Source organism: Netta rufina (genome assembly GCF_964035555.1).
Source record: "Netta rufina genome assembly, chromosome: W".
NCBI lineage: Eukaryota > Metazoa > Chordata > Aves > Anseriformes > Anatidae > Netta > Netta rufina.
The window spans coordinates 792869-809928 of record NC_140139.1 but is presented as its reverse complement, the minus strand read 5'-3'; the positions used below and the strand labels follow the sequence as shown (position 1 = coordinate 809928).

The window sequence follows — 17060 nt, the reverse complement described above, 5'->3', positions numbered from 1 at the left end:
AAATTACTTAAGGCCTGCTTCCAAGAAAATGTACTAAAGTGGTACAGGAATTCCAATTAAGATGCAAAATTGATATTTGCAATAAACATTTCCTTATCAAGACCCAGAGACGGGAAAAATGCCCAATAAAAGCAATAAGAAATTCATGTTCAGGTGGGGTGCACAAGTGTTTTTATCCCTGTAACTGCACAGCTTGTGAGAGTCTGCCTGTGAAACAAGGTCGGTATTTTCTAATATTAAAAAATAAAACAAAACAACAATTTCAAAACACTCGAGAATTCTGTGCCAAACAGCTTGTACCAGCATGCCATTTGTGACAAATCTGCGAGTTTTGATCCTATGCTTGTTTGAGGCGGGGAGGGAAATGGAAGTTTTCAAAATGGGTGAAGTTATTCCTGTCTGAGAAATACCTGCATTTGGTGCAAATAGGGATCCAAAGTCCCTTCAGTCTTGTAAAAAATAGCTCTGGATTTTTCTTTTTAGATAGCTCTGAACAAGCCATCTATGTTTTACTTATATTTAACATTTTGAACTCTCTAAACAAGTGTAAGCTACATTATGTCTTCTGTTTCTAAAGATAAGCCAGTCCAGTTTTTAGGTTTAAAATGGAACAAAGGAAGAGCCACAGTTACCAGAATGACAAAATTAAACTTGGCAAAAGTAATGAATTTTATTTACAAATACATGTATGAGGATTACAACAGAAACACACTAGTGAAACTCCATCTCAACAAAAGCAATGATTTATTGGTAATGGCATTAAATGAAACAGATTGACAGTCTCTGGCTATGGTCAAGCAATTATCCAGGAGTAGTAGATAAAAGTGAAGATCTCGTTTGATTGCAATAAGGCTTTCCAGTGTCTCGCATCCTAGTGGCTCTCTCCTTTTTTGCCAACTACCTGATAAGAGAAAACAACAGAAAGAAACAATGAACATTTAACCAAAGACATGTCCCCATTTTTTTTAAATTAGCATCAAAATAAATGCAACATTTTCAACTAAATTAGTGCATTTAAGCATGCGTTGTAGCACTTGCAGAAGCTATGGATCCCTCTAAAGAACTAAGAGGGACGCAAGACACAAGAAACTTATCTTTAGTATTAATACAAATAGCAAAACACCGGTCTCACTTGAGAAGAGTTAGAAGACAGTAACTGCAACATTAAAACACGTTTAACAATGTTATATACCAAGCATTCAACCTTAATATGCTATATGAAGTAATACAGCAAAAAGAGAACCACTGGGTGTTCCCATGATAAGTTTGTTCATTTCCCTTGGTGTGCACTTCACTGAGAACATTTACCTTATAATGCAGTTCAAACCTGAGGAGAAATCTGGATGTCATCTGATTTTCAGTCTGTCTTTGTCAAAACATTATTCCTTACCAGGGCAACTTCTACTCTCCAATTCTGCAAACTCCACCAGGAATCAGAGTCATCTCAGTACTTCTCATTTCAGAAAAGATTACCGCTGCCACCAGACTTTGGCAGCCAACAGCAAGTGCAAGACCAGCACTCTACATACTGCCATGCAAGCTTACAGGTCGCACAGTTCGTAACAGAAGGGTGTTCAGTCCCCTTCGTTAAGATAACTGAATGCAAGATCCAGAGAGCAGAAAACAATGTGATTCTGGGCACTTTTCTGAAAAGATTCAGATTAGTTCCAGTGCTCTTGCAGATCCTAGGAAACACCCATTTATAAGTCAAACAAAATTAAAAGATAATAAATCTTAAAAAGTTTGGGCTTAACAACTGCAAGAGAGCATGGGCAAGGCAACAATTCCCAACTCGTTGCCATCTAACCAAAGCAGCACTTACAGACCTGACATAGTTTTGTCAGGATGAGCATTTTGAGGATCTCCATTAATGGAATATAGAATTTCCAATTACTAACACTGAAAACCAAGGAGTTAAAACCTTTTCTGTACTCTGACTCATATAGCAAATATGTTAATGATTAATTACCTCTGCAATCAGGTGACAATACACCACATGGGATTCAATAGAGAAATACAGAGCTGTGGGACATGACCCATGGCAAACCAAAACCAATATACCCACAGCTCTGAACTGGAGAATTCTCATGGACTCACGGAAATTCTCTCTGATCCTGCCCCTCCACTTCTTGGAGGAAGATTTTTTTGGGGGGAGGTAAACTATTCTTTTGGTGAGCTGAGTTGTAACCATCACAAGGTAGCTGAGATCTACAAAAAGCCCTTTTAAAGGCCCCTTTCATCTCCAAGGAACCTTTGACCAGGAACGTATCACCAAGCTGTAAATTCAACTTAATGATTAAGGAAAATTCCACTTGACAACATGAGGGAAAAAAAAGGAAAGAAAAAAAAATCAGAAAACCAGTCACTAACATTAAGATCCAATTAATCAAGTTAAAAAAAGTTAAACTGGTCATGAAGCAGTATTTATTCTTTGTGTTTCCAAGACAAACTGTGTTTAGACACAGATTAAGCAAAGAAGAAAAAAAGAGAGAAAAAGAAAAAATGCAGTTGAAAGATTAAAGATTAGATGTTAGCAAGTGTGTAACTCCAACGAAAAATATTGCTGTACCAGTCTGAAGTTGAAATTGACAACTCGCCCATGTGTATTATCTGTGAAAATTAATCATGCTGATATGGAGATTTTGTCATCACAGCTCAAAGAAACCCATCTTCTGACCACCCCACTCTACCTTCCCAAGAAGAAAATGGACATAGGAACTTAAATCAAGCAATCATCATTATTCTTTTATCCGTAACGGTTCCATTTCCCTTCCGTTGATAGAAGGAGCGGCCATCTAGTGCACTTTAAGACACTGCTTACAGCCTGAAATTCCCATGTAATAAGAGAACGTTTTGAAGGAGGCTTTTCTGATACCGTTTTTGTAACCACAGCCTGACAGCAACAAAAAAAAACATCCTCTATGGTTCATTACAAACAGTACAACGGGAAACTATCACTGAGCCTTGCAGAGCAGAAGTGGGCATTTTTGTGTGCGTGGTTTTGTTTTCAGTTCATAAAGAAGAGGTCAGACAACTGATGTGTTGCTGTTGGAGTACCCTGATGAGGCCAGCCTTGTTCAAACACTCACCAGCTCCTGTGTCTGCCTTCAGGAGGTTCCCTACAGCCAAGTGGGGGACAGTAACGGGTACTTGGCAGCCCCTGCTGGCTTGCACACTACTTACTGAAGGGTCACACCAAAGAACACTAGATTGTACTAAGATTAAAAAGCCAAGTCTTGCTACAGCATTTCACAAACTACATTTCAAACAGCTTTCACAAAATGCAATACAGGCTGAAAAATGAGTTACAGAAAAAAAAAATTAGAAGTATCACATGTTATGCTTTAAAAATGTCAAGTTTGGGATAAAAAGAACAGAAACTTTGAAAGACTGAAAGAGAAGTGCTTAAAATAAGATTTGGATGGAGGAAAAAAAGAAAAAGATGAGTTGATGCGTCAGAAGGTAGAGAAGGCTGTTCCTGATTGCAGAAGGCGCAGAGATGGCTCTTGCATCAGTGCTGAGATTGTGGAAAGGGTGAAAGAGATGCTAGATGAGCAGAGGGAGCAAGGAAGGGAGTAGTGCCACACCACATCAATCTTATTATTACTTTTTAATTTCTTCTGCATTTTTAGTTCTTTAGAAATGGGAAGTTAAGCTGAAAAACAAACAAACAAAATGTTACAAGGAAAACAGCAGCAACAGAGAGAGCAAATAAGTAGTTCCAGAACGCCTTGGTTCAGGAGGGGGCCAAAAAAAAATCCCACCACCTGTCCACATTCCCCAGCCTCAAAACTGAGCAGCAATCTTTTATTTCTTAGTACCAGAAGTGAACAAGAACTATATTAAGTTGTACCATCTTAAAAAAAGAGTTTACAAGTTCACCACCTGATTCACAGGAATCTACCTAAGACTAAGCCATCAATCACGAGTTACAAAAGCACAGCACCTGCACCTTTACCCAGCACTTCAGCTGTCTATCCCATGAATTAGCTTGACTGAGAAGCAAATTTGGAAGCAAGCTTCACATGTAAGCTACTACCCCTCAAATGAAATCTCAAATCAAGTCTCTACCACAGTAGCTTGCATAGCTTAAATGAAGCCTTAAATCAGACCACATGTGGCCAAGAGCAGCAGTAATTCTAGTGTTAAGGACAGTTCTTTTAACAAAGGCATACCTTTAAGGCATGCTTTTCAAAAACTACTTCTCAATGTTAGATGTGCACGGGAAGGGGATATTTACCACAAATCTTTTGCTGTTTGGGCGCCCTTAATTTAAGCAGGGCAACGAATCTCAGCTCTCTCCCCTCTCTTCCCTGTGCTTAACCCAGTTAAGATCTACATTTTTTCCCCTGTTATGTTCCCCTTTCCTGTCACGCCAGACTTCCCTCCTCCCCAGAGGTTAAAAGGAGCAGGATACACACAATATACCACAGCAAGTTGGAAATACCTTTTTTATAATCCAACTTTATTCACCAAATGCTAACTACACGTATGTCAAAACTAACTTAAGGCCGAGATCCCTACTGAAGGGCCTGCTTAACTTCACCTGCTTCGTACTCCTCAGCACTGCTTCTCAGAGTAGGTGAGCTGCAGGGTTGCATTTGGCAGTGTAAGTTCTGGAAACAACATCTCATTTATATTAAACACAAACTGTCTTGCTGATCAAGAAGAGGTGATTTTTCCTGCAGCCCTGCTGGTGTTAGCAGAGCACCGCAAGCAAACACAAGTTTTCCTTGGCTGTCTGAAGGACAGGGGTGCTTCAGTTATGCATCTTAATAACTGTGTGCTGAGCAACGAGCTGCTACAGCTGAGCATTCATCCACATCCCACCGCAACTGGGTATCAAAATACATCTGCCTGATCCTCTGCAGAAGTCATTGAAACCAGTGTTTTGTTTTAGATTTTGAAATTGAACACATCTACAATCATCTGAGCAGCAACGTGATGAATCATAAAACCCCTAACTGGAATCACACTCATGCCTGCTTTTTAATTGCAGCCCTTCAGATAACATTTTACTAATTCTTACAAACGCTTCTCAGAAATATAGGGAAAAAAGCATTCCCCCATCTCATTAATCATGCTGCAATACTACTTCTATCATGACTAGAAGAGAAATATCAACAGAACAGGCAGGCTGAGAGAAGGAAGTCAGATAGTTGAGAGCAGTGAGGAGTAGGGTGGGTAACTACTGAAGGAGATGAAAAGAAAAATAAGGTTTCCCAGTTAATCTACATGCCTGAATATAATTAATGCCCAACACTATATTAAGGTTTCATAGCTGACAGGATCAGTGGAAGAGAGGAAACAAAAGTTAGAATTCCTAAGAGCTCTGTAACTCTGACAGACTACACATCCCATTTAGCATGATAAAATATTTTAACAGCCTAATATTAAAACTACATGTTCAGGAAGCAAAATAGGACTGAGAGGATTAGCTACCTCACGAGCTAACAAAGCAAGCTCTTCTACTCATGGTAGTTCTGACCAGCTCCTTAACGTCCTGATGTTACCAGGGATCAGTACCACACCTGTAAGGTGTGAGGTAGATCCACCTCTTATGGGTTTGTGCTCCCCTCCCCTTCCAGTTAAACATAAGTCACAAATCACATTCCCTGAGAGTGCAAACATTCACCGGTGAACCGAAACCAAACCAACATTTTAACTAACATGGTATTTGCCAGGCTATATAGCAGCTTCCAAGCACCTACGCTGCATCTAGAGCTGAGAGAGACTGACAAATCCCCTCTAAGTACAGTGCACAGATGAGACCCACACTATTTTAAACTTCTTTATGGGGTTGGGTGTGTACTTAGAATCATAAACCAGCCCAGGCTGGAAGGGACCTCGTGAGATCACCAGCTTCAAGCCTTCACTGGAAAAGCGTGCTTAGATGAGATTATCTAGCACCTTGTCCAATTGCATCTTCAAAACCTCCAGTACGGGGGTTTCCACCACACCCCTGGAACAGTTGTTCCAGGGATTAATTGGTCTCACTTTAAAAAAAAAATCTTGTATCAAGACAAAACCTCTCCCAGAACAGCTTGTATCCTCAATGTATCATCAGTTACCAAAAAAATCAAATCACTACCTGAACATTCAGATGGTCAGGTTTAAAGAGTGCATTTGTTTGAAAACAAACTCTCAGTACTTTAGAAAGCAAAACTAATTTACAGAGTTTACAGAGAAATGAAACTGAGACTATTATCAGATACCGAAAATATCAGTGTTGAGTGCTATCCTATCCTCTTCCCCAAAATACCAGAGAAGTAAGGCAGATAACTCATGTTATGTTAAACAGTAATGACAATTCATTGCAGGTAGTGCCCTATTATCGTAAGTAGTTGGAAAAAAAAAAAAAAAGCTGTACAAAAAACCCTCAACCGTGTAAGCAGATTTTAAATAAAGCAACCTATTTCTAGTATTGGATGAACCAGAAGTGCTCCATTAGAAACATCTCAATTAGATATCCAGTTAATTTTAGTATATTAGAGCAACTTTTTCAATGACTTTACATTTCAGTGAAAGACAGCAGAACCTGTTAACTGATTAACTTTATTATTTGCAAAGTTATTAAGTTTTAAATGTAAAAGTTAAGATCATTTTTAACATAAAAACTCAAAGTATATGAAGTACGACAACCATTAGCATCTTTAGCCTTCTTGAGTTATAGGCAGTTTGTATAATAAATTCCGTGGTGCTTTCAATGTTATTGGTCACCTAGACAGAAGTCTGTAGGAAGGGTTACAACAGCAAATGTCTTCCTAAACAAGCTAAGTTTTAAAGCAGTTTACTTTAAAAAGATATTAAATTTTGAAGAAAAAACGTAAGTAGCTTTAAGGTTTCAATACTTTCAAACCCATTTCACATTCTCAAAAAAAAAATCAAACCAATTGAGAATGCCTCATTGCTCAGCATTGTGGGTCTAAAGTCACACCGTAAAAAGTTGTTCACTTCTTCCTTTAGTTTTAAAAAGAGCAGGTATGTTTAATGTAATGGCCACTTTGTGACCAAAATCTTTTTTGGATCTGAATTTTACATAACATTGCCCACTGGATAAAATCTACGAAGTCCTTCACCAAAGCAGAAGTCCAATCAGTCACAAGAAGACTCCATTTCATACACAGGCTTGCTTCTCTACTTCCTGAACACCATCAGAATGCAAGTTTCTAAATCAAGGTATAAAACTCACAGCTGTTAAGAAACACTGCCTATAGCACACGTAATTTGAAAGTCCCTTGTGTTTTAAATAGTTGGTGTATACATTCTTACCCGTATTTGTGTTGTGGTTTTTTTTTTGGTTGTTGTTTGCTTTTACAAAGCTGATGAACAAGAATTTATAGGTAGAACCAAAGATCAGCATCTGTAAGATAAATCTACGTTTTGTTTGGGATGCCAAATCTACCTTAAGTCGTGGAATTATGACAACAACCAAGTGCATTTGTTCAGTCAACCTGTTTTTGAGAACATTCAGAACATTCATAAGTGCTTTTAAGAAAGAAGACTCACTCGCTTGAAGTCATTCATATTTGTTGCTTGGACTGGAGTTCCAATAAACGTGAAGTATGTAATTCTTGTTGTCTCTTCATCACCATGATTGGATTGGACAAACAACTAAAAAAAATCCCAAGAGACAAGAGCTAAGGTAAACAGTCCATCCCTGAATTAATACATAAAATGTTAGCCTCCCAAGATTTTTGAACCACCCCAGTAAATGCTTTTTCCCATTATAAAGGCCTTGTTACCCTCTAGAGAGGCTACTGTCCTCTTATTTCAAATGATGACTATATAAAATGCTATTATTTTCCCAGCAGTTTGTTTAAAAACCCATGGAGCTTGGATATTTCTTGCTTCCTCTTCCAATCTGAGACCACACTCAGCAACTGAAATGCACTGAAATGTTCAATCAACTATGAGACCATAACTTGCAAACACAGAACTCAGACCATGAAAAGCATTTCCTTGGAATAGAATTCAGGGGTTACATTAGATGAGCAGTTCAATGCAATATTGCAGGAAATGGGGCTAATGCAGACCCAGCCAGGGTAATAACATCAAGAAGAATGCAATTCCAGCATCAGCTTTGTCATGGTGGATATTACACTAAAACCCATATTTAAAATGGGAGAGAAAGAACTGCACCTGCATTTAAGAGTCACAAAAAGCTTACGTGGAATTCGTGGAAAGTCTCTTATAGCAAGAGGGTTAGAGAGCTCATTAAAAGACAAAGGTGATTTGATTACAGCATTTAAGAACACTTAAGAGGACCGGGTATTGGGTTTTAAGTATCAAGCACTTCACTTGATACTTACAAGTCTGTCATTTTTGCAATCAGGCTACTGATAAACTGGATTTCTTACCTCCTAAACTCCCCAAACGAAGACAAGATGCCTTTCAAGAAGGTGTGTTAGTAATGGAATTAGGTGATCTTCATGGTCCCTTTCATTCTAACTCCCCTGCCATGGGCAGGGACAACTCCCACTAGAAGGTTTTTCTTTCTACTATCAAAATCTTCCCTTTTTTCAATCTCTCATGAAGAGATGAAAATGAACCTCATCACACATATGAGGTCAGAGACATCACATGCATACAGCCTTGCCTGACCTTAAATTTCAGAAATCCTTTGAGCATTAACCTATAGTACGCAATCAGTGGAGAGCAACTAAGAACACCTGCAGTCAAATCAACAAACGTCACAGTGCTTGAGAAGTCTAAGTTCTCAGGCTGCACAAAGCTCAGAGCAGAAGCTTTACTTACAGTTACACTGTTAACATTCTGAAATTTAACATAGCGAAGCTGGATAATGCCATCTTCTTTAATATCATCTGGTGTTAGCTCCAGGGCTTGAGTTGGTTCACTTCTCTCTGCCTCTTCAAAATCCATAGATCGAGGAAGGTTGATAAAGATTTTTATATACTTTGGACCTTGTCCTGTGTTAAGATATGGAATTGGGATTCAGTTCCTTATATATGTTCTCAAAATGCTACTAAAGAAGCCCTTGCTTATCACAGCATCTAGGTACAGCTGAAGTTGCACTACTTGCCTACATTTCAGTGACAGAATTCCATACGAGAAATCCAATGAAATGTCTAAAAATAATTGGGTTTGGGTGATGCCATACCTGAGTATTTTCTGTAATTGTATATTTAATTAATTAATATTAATTCTTGAATAGAATGTCGGTTCTCCTTACAGCATGTCAAATACAGTAAACATTTATATTTGTGTCATACCAACGCACAACAACAGCATAATATTACTGTGAGATCAATCTGTTGTTATTTATTTACACCAAATTTACTGAAGCTGCTATGGGAGTCACAGAAGGCAAGAGATTCTAGGGACAAGCATCATTTTTTGAAATTTAAGCTAAACACAGGTAAAGCTTAGAATCTAAGGATACGATTAAACAGACATTTCACTCACCATTATCTGGCCCCTGAAGTTTCATAGAATAAAGTTTGACCGGTTGACTAAAAGCTACAGTAATAAGCAGCTGTGGAGGAGAAAGTTGTTGTTAAATACTGTTTTCTTCATCCTTCTAAACAAACATAGCACAACAATTAACTAGAAGTCTGAGCTTGTAACTTAAAACCAAGTATTTACATTCTCTATATTCCACACTTGCACTAGTCTGCCACTAGTCATCAGTAAATGGCAGTCTGCTTGGAGTTTCCCCCACAAATGGATAGAAAACAAAATGCTACAATGATCTCTGTATACCAATTTTGCTTCCATCCACCTACCATATCCCACTCTTCCTTATACCACTATAGTGATATCAAGCAATCAAGATCTTTAAAAAATGCTTAAAGACCAGACATCATTGAAAGCATCTCACTTAAGAAAAATATTTACTGTACCTGCTCATCGCAGTCTGATTCCAAGTAGGTAGAGTCTTTACGTAAACAATTATCAAATCCATGCTCATCGCTTTCATTAAGACATTCACAGCCGGCTTTATTGATAAATGGCATTAAATCCATCTGAAAGGAAAGAGAAAAGCATTACTGAGCGCATTAAATCTGCCGTGAACTTATCTGAGATTAGCAGACGCTGGAATGAATGAAATTCCCCATTCAACACATTAAGAAACAGAACACAGAAAACCTCAGGGCTTTTTTTTTTTTTTTTTTTAAACAAACAAGATAAAATTAAAAATGCTGTAGTACTCAGATGTATCCCATTCAGAATTCAGTGTTTTCCCACTCAAAGTACCACCCCCCAGCACACAAGTTTACCATATTGAGAATAAGCTATTGGGCACAGGGAGAATTTTTCAGATAGACTTTTGATTAACTTCACCTGGCTACAAATACACTGACATTAGACCGGAGCTATGATTAAGCTAGCAGATAAAACAGAGATGGCTTTCCCATCCAAAATAGTTCTCCCTTCTGCATAAACTAAACTAACCCAAGTGCAACTGAAGCACAGTAAACCACTTTTAAATATATAAATCCAGTATTCCGTTACCTTAAGGCCTGAAGGCACAGTATCAACATCTCATACACAACAGTACGAATTTGAGATCACAATCAGCACACAGTCAGAGAAAACTCCAGACAAAACCTATAGGAACTTTTGGCATGGCAACCTGAAATACCTTTCTTAGAGACATAGGAGGTCCCAAAGAGTAACATACACTCGTGAAAAAAATGACTGCATGTTACTAGGCAGGCTATAGCTTCATGATATAAACGAAATTCGAGCACAGGCTGCTGAGAGAACACAAATCACTGCTGGCCACTTCTCCTAACTACGCTAGTCCAAACAAAATAAATAATGCACCTGCCCGCCCTTCCCCTTCCAGGCCCCCTCTGCCTGCCTGCAACATCCAAACAAAGACCCAGCCTGCATCCTGCATGCTCAGTAGATGCGAGGTAAGAAAGGAGGCATGCAGCTGTGCAAGAGAAGGATGCATTCCTGGAGCAGCTGGCAGTCCAGTTTGGGTCAACTATATTCTAAAACTGCATTCCAGCCTACTGCTAATAAGTCAAACAGAATTCCTGCTTGGCTCATATAGTCCTGAATGCACTCAGGGTCTTACCCCCATGAAGTAAGATCTCCTAACAAGATTAACTTTTCATAGAAGATGCCATCTCCATCTCAAAACAAATATAACTTTGGAGATGCACGCTAACCTCACATATTTGCTCTTGCTACTTGAATGATTTTCAGTGTGTCTTGGGCTGCCATCTAACAAGCTGAACCTTTGTCCTGTGACATTCCAGTACCTCTACGCAGGATTTCACAGTAATTATAGATGTGAGTGTTCACATATAAAATGAAGTGCCATGCATACTGTGCAACAGCTAACAAGTAGCTGAACTGCTAGAAATTCAAGTGACCTGTGCCCTTAAAGCTTCTTAAATGAGAAACATTCAGCTGGATTTGCATCCTCCTCACATGCCTGATAGGATATGGCTAGCTATGAATTTCAAATAGTTACCCTCCAAAGAAACCTGGCTTTGCATTTGACATCATTTTGACTTCTACAGATACTCATCACAGCTAAGTTTAGCGTATTTTGAGCATATTAGATTAGCTAATGCAAAGTAATGTGCACGCTACAGCAGTAGCACATAACTAAGTCACATGTCACAGTTCAGCGCAGTGGTGTATTGTATTTCACCTAACTGGGTTCATACTCCTGGCAGAACAATAGACAACCTCGTTTAAGGAGTAACCCTACACCAAGGATTGCTTAGAGAACACCACCTAAGATGACAGCTCCAGGAAAGTGTTTTGTCACATTAGAGTTCTCATTTACATGTGTTTGGTAGTACAGCTGTCAGATCGGCTTGTGATTTGAAACACAATTGCTTAAGGTAACAGGAAAACACGCCGAACACGGTGAAAATAATTTCCTGAGAGCATCGAGTATTTCTAAGGGGGTGGTTCTGTTATTGAGCGATTTTGATTTTTCTAGAAGACACATACAAATCACACAGTGATAAAATCAAAAATACAGATTTTTAAATTATTAGGAAAATAAGTTTCTCCTTGTGTTATTTAGATGTCAGGTTTAAAAAACTATTTAGGTTAAGAATATATATTTACAAGTGTTGACTTTTCTTTTTTAACTTGTGATCTTCTTAGTTTATGTTATGCATGAAAGCTGATCAGCGATTACTGCAGTTGTACTTAGTACCCCTACAGAAGCAAAATGGTATTCATTAAGCATTAAAAGGAAAGTTTCTCCAGCAACGGGTTTTAGGTTTTTGTTTGTTTTTTAACAAGATGAGAAAGAAGTTTTAAGAAATGGAGGCGCACAAGGAAGAAAAAAGAAAAGGCAATCCATAAACAACAAATCCACCTAGCAACACATGAATAACAGTATTTCTTAAGGACCAGCTAGAGTAATTCTTCAAAGTTTTTGACAGCTATGTCTAATGATGTATTTTTTCCATGGAAGACTTTACACTTGGAAAAGCATTTTGGGAAAACAGATTGTGATGTCTGAGAAGGGGTAAGAAAAAGAATACATAGCTGTAGCAAAGTCTTCATAAAACGTGAAATTCATTATTTTAATCACTAAGGGCTAAGCCTAGAGATTTTTCTTGAAACATTTTCCAATTCTGCTACATGCATATATTTAGTAAGTACAGTTAATTTTTTTAAATTTTGTCTGAAAAAGGAAACCCAGACGGGTGATCTTTCTAAAGCTACAGGAAGCCTGTAGTTTTGCCTAAAGTAGCATTGTTTGACAAGAATGTTTAGAAAGGAACACATTTTCAACAGGTTCAAGTTGTGCAAGCGTTAGAAAGAGACTTAAGAGATGCATACATATCCTTTTGGAATATCTGTATCTTCATTGTTTCCAGGATCATTCTCCAGGTGCTGCTTAATTTTTTCTTCTAAACCTACAGCATCTGCTCCTTGATATTGGTCAATTCGCACTTTGTTTCGAAAAAACAGAAACGTCGGTGTTGCTGATATATTATTGGTAGCAGCTGTTCCCTAGAATGCATAAATTAGTTACAAGTGTTATCTAACAGACCATTACCAATATCAGACAGAAGTGTTGTTTTACCTAGATGACAACGTACACAACACATTGATCAAGATACATTAGCCCCCCCAAAATCACAAACAATATTTGCTATTTTACAAACATCTCCAACTTGAACAACCATTTCAAATTCATTTAAGTTCTTCAGATCCTCCTAATCCCTCATACATTTGGGTGGTCTTTGAATAGATTTCATGTTGTCAGTAGATTTGTTGGTATGCCATGAAAGTCATACTATTTGCTTGCTCTCGAAGGCAGAAGCCTGCTTCATTTACCCCTTCACAAGCATTCTTTACACTTGTATTTCTTCCCTTTCCCAAGACATTTTCATGCACACCCTGGAAGTTGCCACTCTAGATGATTTCTACCTGTATGTATGTTATGCACCCATAGCAGCTTCCCCAAAGCTTTCCATAATTAAGTGTAATTTGCAAAGCATTGATATGTCTTCATTCATCTGTCCCACTTTCATTTGCAGCAACCCAAGAAATTTCCTTTCAACACACCCTTGTTAGTTTTTGTTAACGACCCTTAAGTCAATCAACAGCTCATCACCCATTTCTTATATTCCTCATTTTATTCAGTAATTATTGCAGAAATTGTTTGGAAAGACTTGCTCTTCCTAATTCATACTGGTGTTCTCTCATTTTAAACTGTATTATTTAAGTAGCACAGGCAGCAGAAACTGTTAAACCACTTGTACAACACTTGAATGAAAGGTAACAAAGTGGCAGTTGCAAGAATACATTTTGAAATAAAAGTATGGTTCATTCACATTTCTGTGCATAAGTTACTTGTTATTTACCAAACACAAGAATGGATACTCTTACTATACCATTTGAACAGCTTTCCTTAAAGTTTCTCATTTACTCTACTTAATCTTCTTTTTCTCTCGCTAAAGAAAAAGAGTTGTTGAATACCAACCTGGCACTGATGCACATCCACTTCCAAAAAAGTTGCCTGGGGATATTTGTTACTCAGCGCATTGAATGCTGGGGCTATCCTTAAACAAGGGCCACATCTGTAAAAACAAAAAAAATCAATGATTATTGTTTTGCTTTGTTTTTAAGATACCTGCCCCACGCAGACTTAGCGCATTCACGTTCTTACTACATCCTTGGTTCACGTTAAAATAACCTTCCTACCTGGCTGACAGATGGCGAGCAATCTTGCTGATACAATTAAGAATGACATTTAGAAACACATCACGAAGTGTTAATTCCCACTTCCTCAGACAGTTTCAATGTCACATGATTAGCTGCACCTATTAATTAAAACAAACTTCATATTTTCCATCTTATCTGTTTAGCTCCAGCACCTTTTGCTGCAAAGTAAAATACTCTGAAGTAAAGGGACTTTTGTGGGCGCAAAGACTTAACTGCTTCTCCTGATGCAGTGAAACATGCTCTTAATAGAAAGTTAGTACTAGCGATTCCTGTTACCAGCTGTGAAAAATGTCTTCAGTGAAGTCTGTGTGGGACTTGAAATATTTGACAGTAACAGTATATTAAACCCTTAGCAGGAATCACAGGATTGTTACCGTGATAAACTTCATTGACTGTAACTGCAGCCAGTTATCACCAACGTAGCTCTATGGGCTTGGCTGAAAACACATATTTGTTAATGATAATACATTTGTTAACGATAATACATACACGAAGCGCACAGACACAGCTACCCTGACGAAGCAATGTCCTTACAGCACGCGAAGCTGTGGAAGGAGCAATTAAAAAGCAGAGCAGGGGAAGACTCCCACAGCAGCGTATCAACATATATCCGAAGCAGAGCCCCGCGGTGTCGGTGTGACTCTGCAGACACACGCGGGGCGCTGAGGCAGCACTGACGGGACCGGTGTCGCGCTGAGGGCGGGGCCGTGAGGCGCCGCGGGGCCGTGAGGAGGCCGCGGGGCACCGGCAGCGCGGAGCGGGCGGGCTCCCTAGGCGGCCGGTGAGCCGGGCAGCCTCCTTCCCTCCCCCCCGGCCGCCCCGCACTCACCCCCGCATGGTGAACTTGACGACGGCGAGGCGGGAGCCGGCGGCGCTGAGCTCGGGCTGGAACTCGGCGTCGTTGCCGATCGCCTTCACGCCCCCCATGGCGGGCGGCGGCCCCGGACCGCGATCTGCAGCGTCACGGCGCGCCCGGCATGCACTGCGCGCACCGCGCACGCGCGGCACGCCCCGTCCCAGCCCGGCCCGCCGGGAGGGGCCGCCGCCATTTTAGCTTGGGGCAGGCGCGAAGCGGGGGCGGCCATCTTGGTTTGGGGCAGAGCTGAGGGAGCCCGGTGCCCCAGCCGGGTTATACAGCCCCGGGGGCACAAACGCAGCCCTCCGCCCCGGGGGGCTGCACCCATGGGTGCCAGCACCTGTGGGACCCACCCGCCAGCATGTGTGGAGCAGGAGGGCACCACAACCCGCTGCTCCCCATCCTCACGGTTGTGCCTGGTGCGCTCATCGTGCTGCTGGGCACTTACACACGTTGTAACCCCCCGTCAGCTACCTACACACGTTGAGATCCACCTGAGCTGTCTCATTCATGTGTGTTGGTGAAAAAAAAGTCATGTTTAAAGTCACAAAATAAACACATTCACCATTTTCATTAGTCCCTTAAGAAAGCTTAGTATTATCTGTAACTCAAAGTGCATTCCTGAGCCTTTTACAATAGCTGGGATACACCAATCACATATTTTTTCTTGTTTAATGTTGTGATATAATGTGGCATGACTTTAACCAACATTGTCCTCAGGAATGTATTATTACCGGACACCTGGAGAACCGCCACTCTCCCAGCTGAAAATAATTCCTGCTGTGAGCAGGCCGCTGCTCCAGACCCGGCCCCACTTGCCAGGCGGATGTGATTTTCATATCTCTATGGAGATAGATTGGTGATCTCAGTATTACTTTTCCAATGAAAATACGCAGTATTAGGGTTTTTTCAAATGTTTATGTGCCACAGTTGATCTGAAATCGGTTACTAACTCAGCGGCACTAAGAACTCGGAGCTGCTTTGCCTTTACCCATCGGTTATAGGGACCTGGGGGCGTGGAACATCCCGACCCTACGTCCCCAAACACCACACAGGGAAACAATTTGCGAGCTGATTTCACTCTTTTCATTGCTTCTGGATAAAAATAAGCGTTCTCTCTTATTTCAGCCGCAGAGATAACCGTTCATTTATTTATTATCGGTGCCCGTCGGCCCGGCCGTGCTGAGGGGCGGCGCCGCGCGGTGCCCGCCCCCCCCGCCCTGTGTCCTGCCGTCAGGCGCCGCTTTGCGACAGCCGCGCCGGGCCGGGCCGGGCCCGCTCCCCCCGCGGCGCCGGGCAGGGGAGAGGAGAGGAGAGGAGGGCAGGGGAGGGCAGGTGAGTGGGGGAGCCGGCACCGCTCCGCCATGTGAGGTGCTTTAAAGCCCCTTTCCCAGCCCTTCTGACCGGCCGGGCATCGCGGGGGGGCGGCTGCGTGTGCGTCCCGCTGGGCTCGGCTGTATGGGGCGGTCTGGCGGTGGTGATATTTTAGTTGGGGTTCCTGCGGTGCGCCCCGGAGGGGCAGCGGGGGGCACAGGGGGGGCGGGAGGGGGGCGGGCGCCTGCCGCACTGCGGGCGGCACCGGGGTGACACGGGCCCGTCACCCCCCTCAGCACCTCGCCACCGAGGTGCCCCTTGGCAGCTGCATTATTTCTTTCTAATCTTGAAGTGGGCACGGTTAATGATCACAGCGAATGCACCTGACGGCTTAATTAGCCGGCCGCTGTCCTGCCTTGCATGTTTATCCGCGTGTGCATGCGTGTCTGAGCGGGGATAAACCTCAGGCGTCGCTCCCCAGGTTTAATGTTTGGTGCTTGCCCCATGCGAGCTGGAATAATAATGGTTTGTTAGGTGTCAAACTTGACAAACTCAGCAGGCAGATCTTTTTACGGTATTTTGTGTCATCCAACATTTCTTGGACCAAAAAAGAGGGAGTCATTTACTGAAAAGGTATTAGCCTTTAAACAGTGCTCTGAGACTTGTCTGATGGCTTCGCAAAGAGGAAGTTGTGCTCTGAGCAGCGTGG

The 17060-nt window shown here is 41.2% G+C and overlaps 2 protein-coding genes across 5 annotated transcripts in view; one reads left to right on the top strand and one right to left on the bottom strand.

Annotated features, from left to right (window-relative positions):
* Positions 1-645: 645 nt before the first annotated feature.
* TXNL1 (thioredoxin like 1) lies at positions 646-15157 on the bottom strand. 2 transcript variants are annotated; one of them, XM_084304374.1, is made up of 8 exons: positions 15011-15157; positions 13940-14036; positions 12790-12963; positions 9864-9986; positions 9427-9496; positions 8758-8930; positions 7510-7614; positions 646-901 (listed from the first exon to the last, which is right to left on the bottom strand). In XM_084304374.1, the coding sequence occupies exons 1-8, from the start codon at positions 15106-15108 to the stop codon at positions 872-874; spliced, it is 870 nt and encodes a 289-aa protein (XP_084160500.1). In that variant the 5' UTR covers positions 15109-15157; the 3' UTR covers positions 646-871. The 2 variants fall into 2 exon arrangements, with proteins under 2 accessions (XP_084160500.1, XP_084160501.1); XM_084304375.1 differs by lacking the exon at positions 646-901 and adding an exon at positions 2411-3655.
* A 1137-nt stretch (positions 15158-16294) lies between these two features.
* The window catches only part of WDR7 (WD repeat domain 7), a 97539-nt gene continuing 96773 nt past the window's right edge, over positions 16295-17060 (top strand). For all 3 annotated transcript variants that reach the window (XM_084304407.1, XM_084304408.1, XM_084304406.1), the window contains exon 1: positions 16295-16372. The gene's annotated coding sequence lies outside the window, so the exon portion shown is untranslated. The remainder of the gene's footprint in view (positions 16373-17060) is intronic.

Excerpts from the sequence above, each read along its gene's own strand:
- TXNL1 (XM_084304374.1), bottom strand. The coding sequence starts at position 15,108 with ATGGGGGGCGTGAAGGCGATCGGCAACGACGCCGAGTTCCAGCCCGAG. Across the intron at positions 14,037-15,010 it reads GTCAAGTTCACCATGCGGGG|ATGTGGCCCTTGTTTAAGGA; the intron begins GTGAGTGCGGGG and ends TTGTTTTTACAG. Across the intron at positions 9,497-9,863 it reads AATCAGACTGCGATGAGCAG|CTGCTTATTACTGTAGCTTT; the intron begins GTACAGTAAATA and ends TCTCCTCCACAG.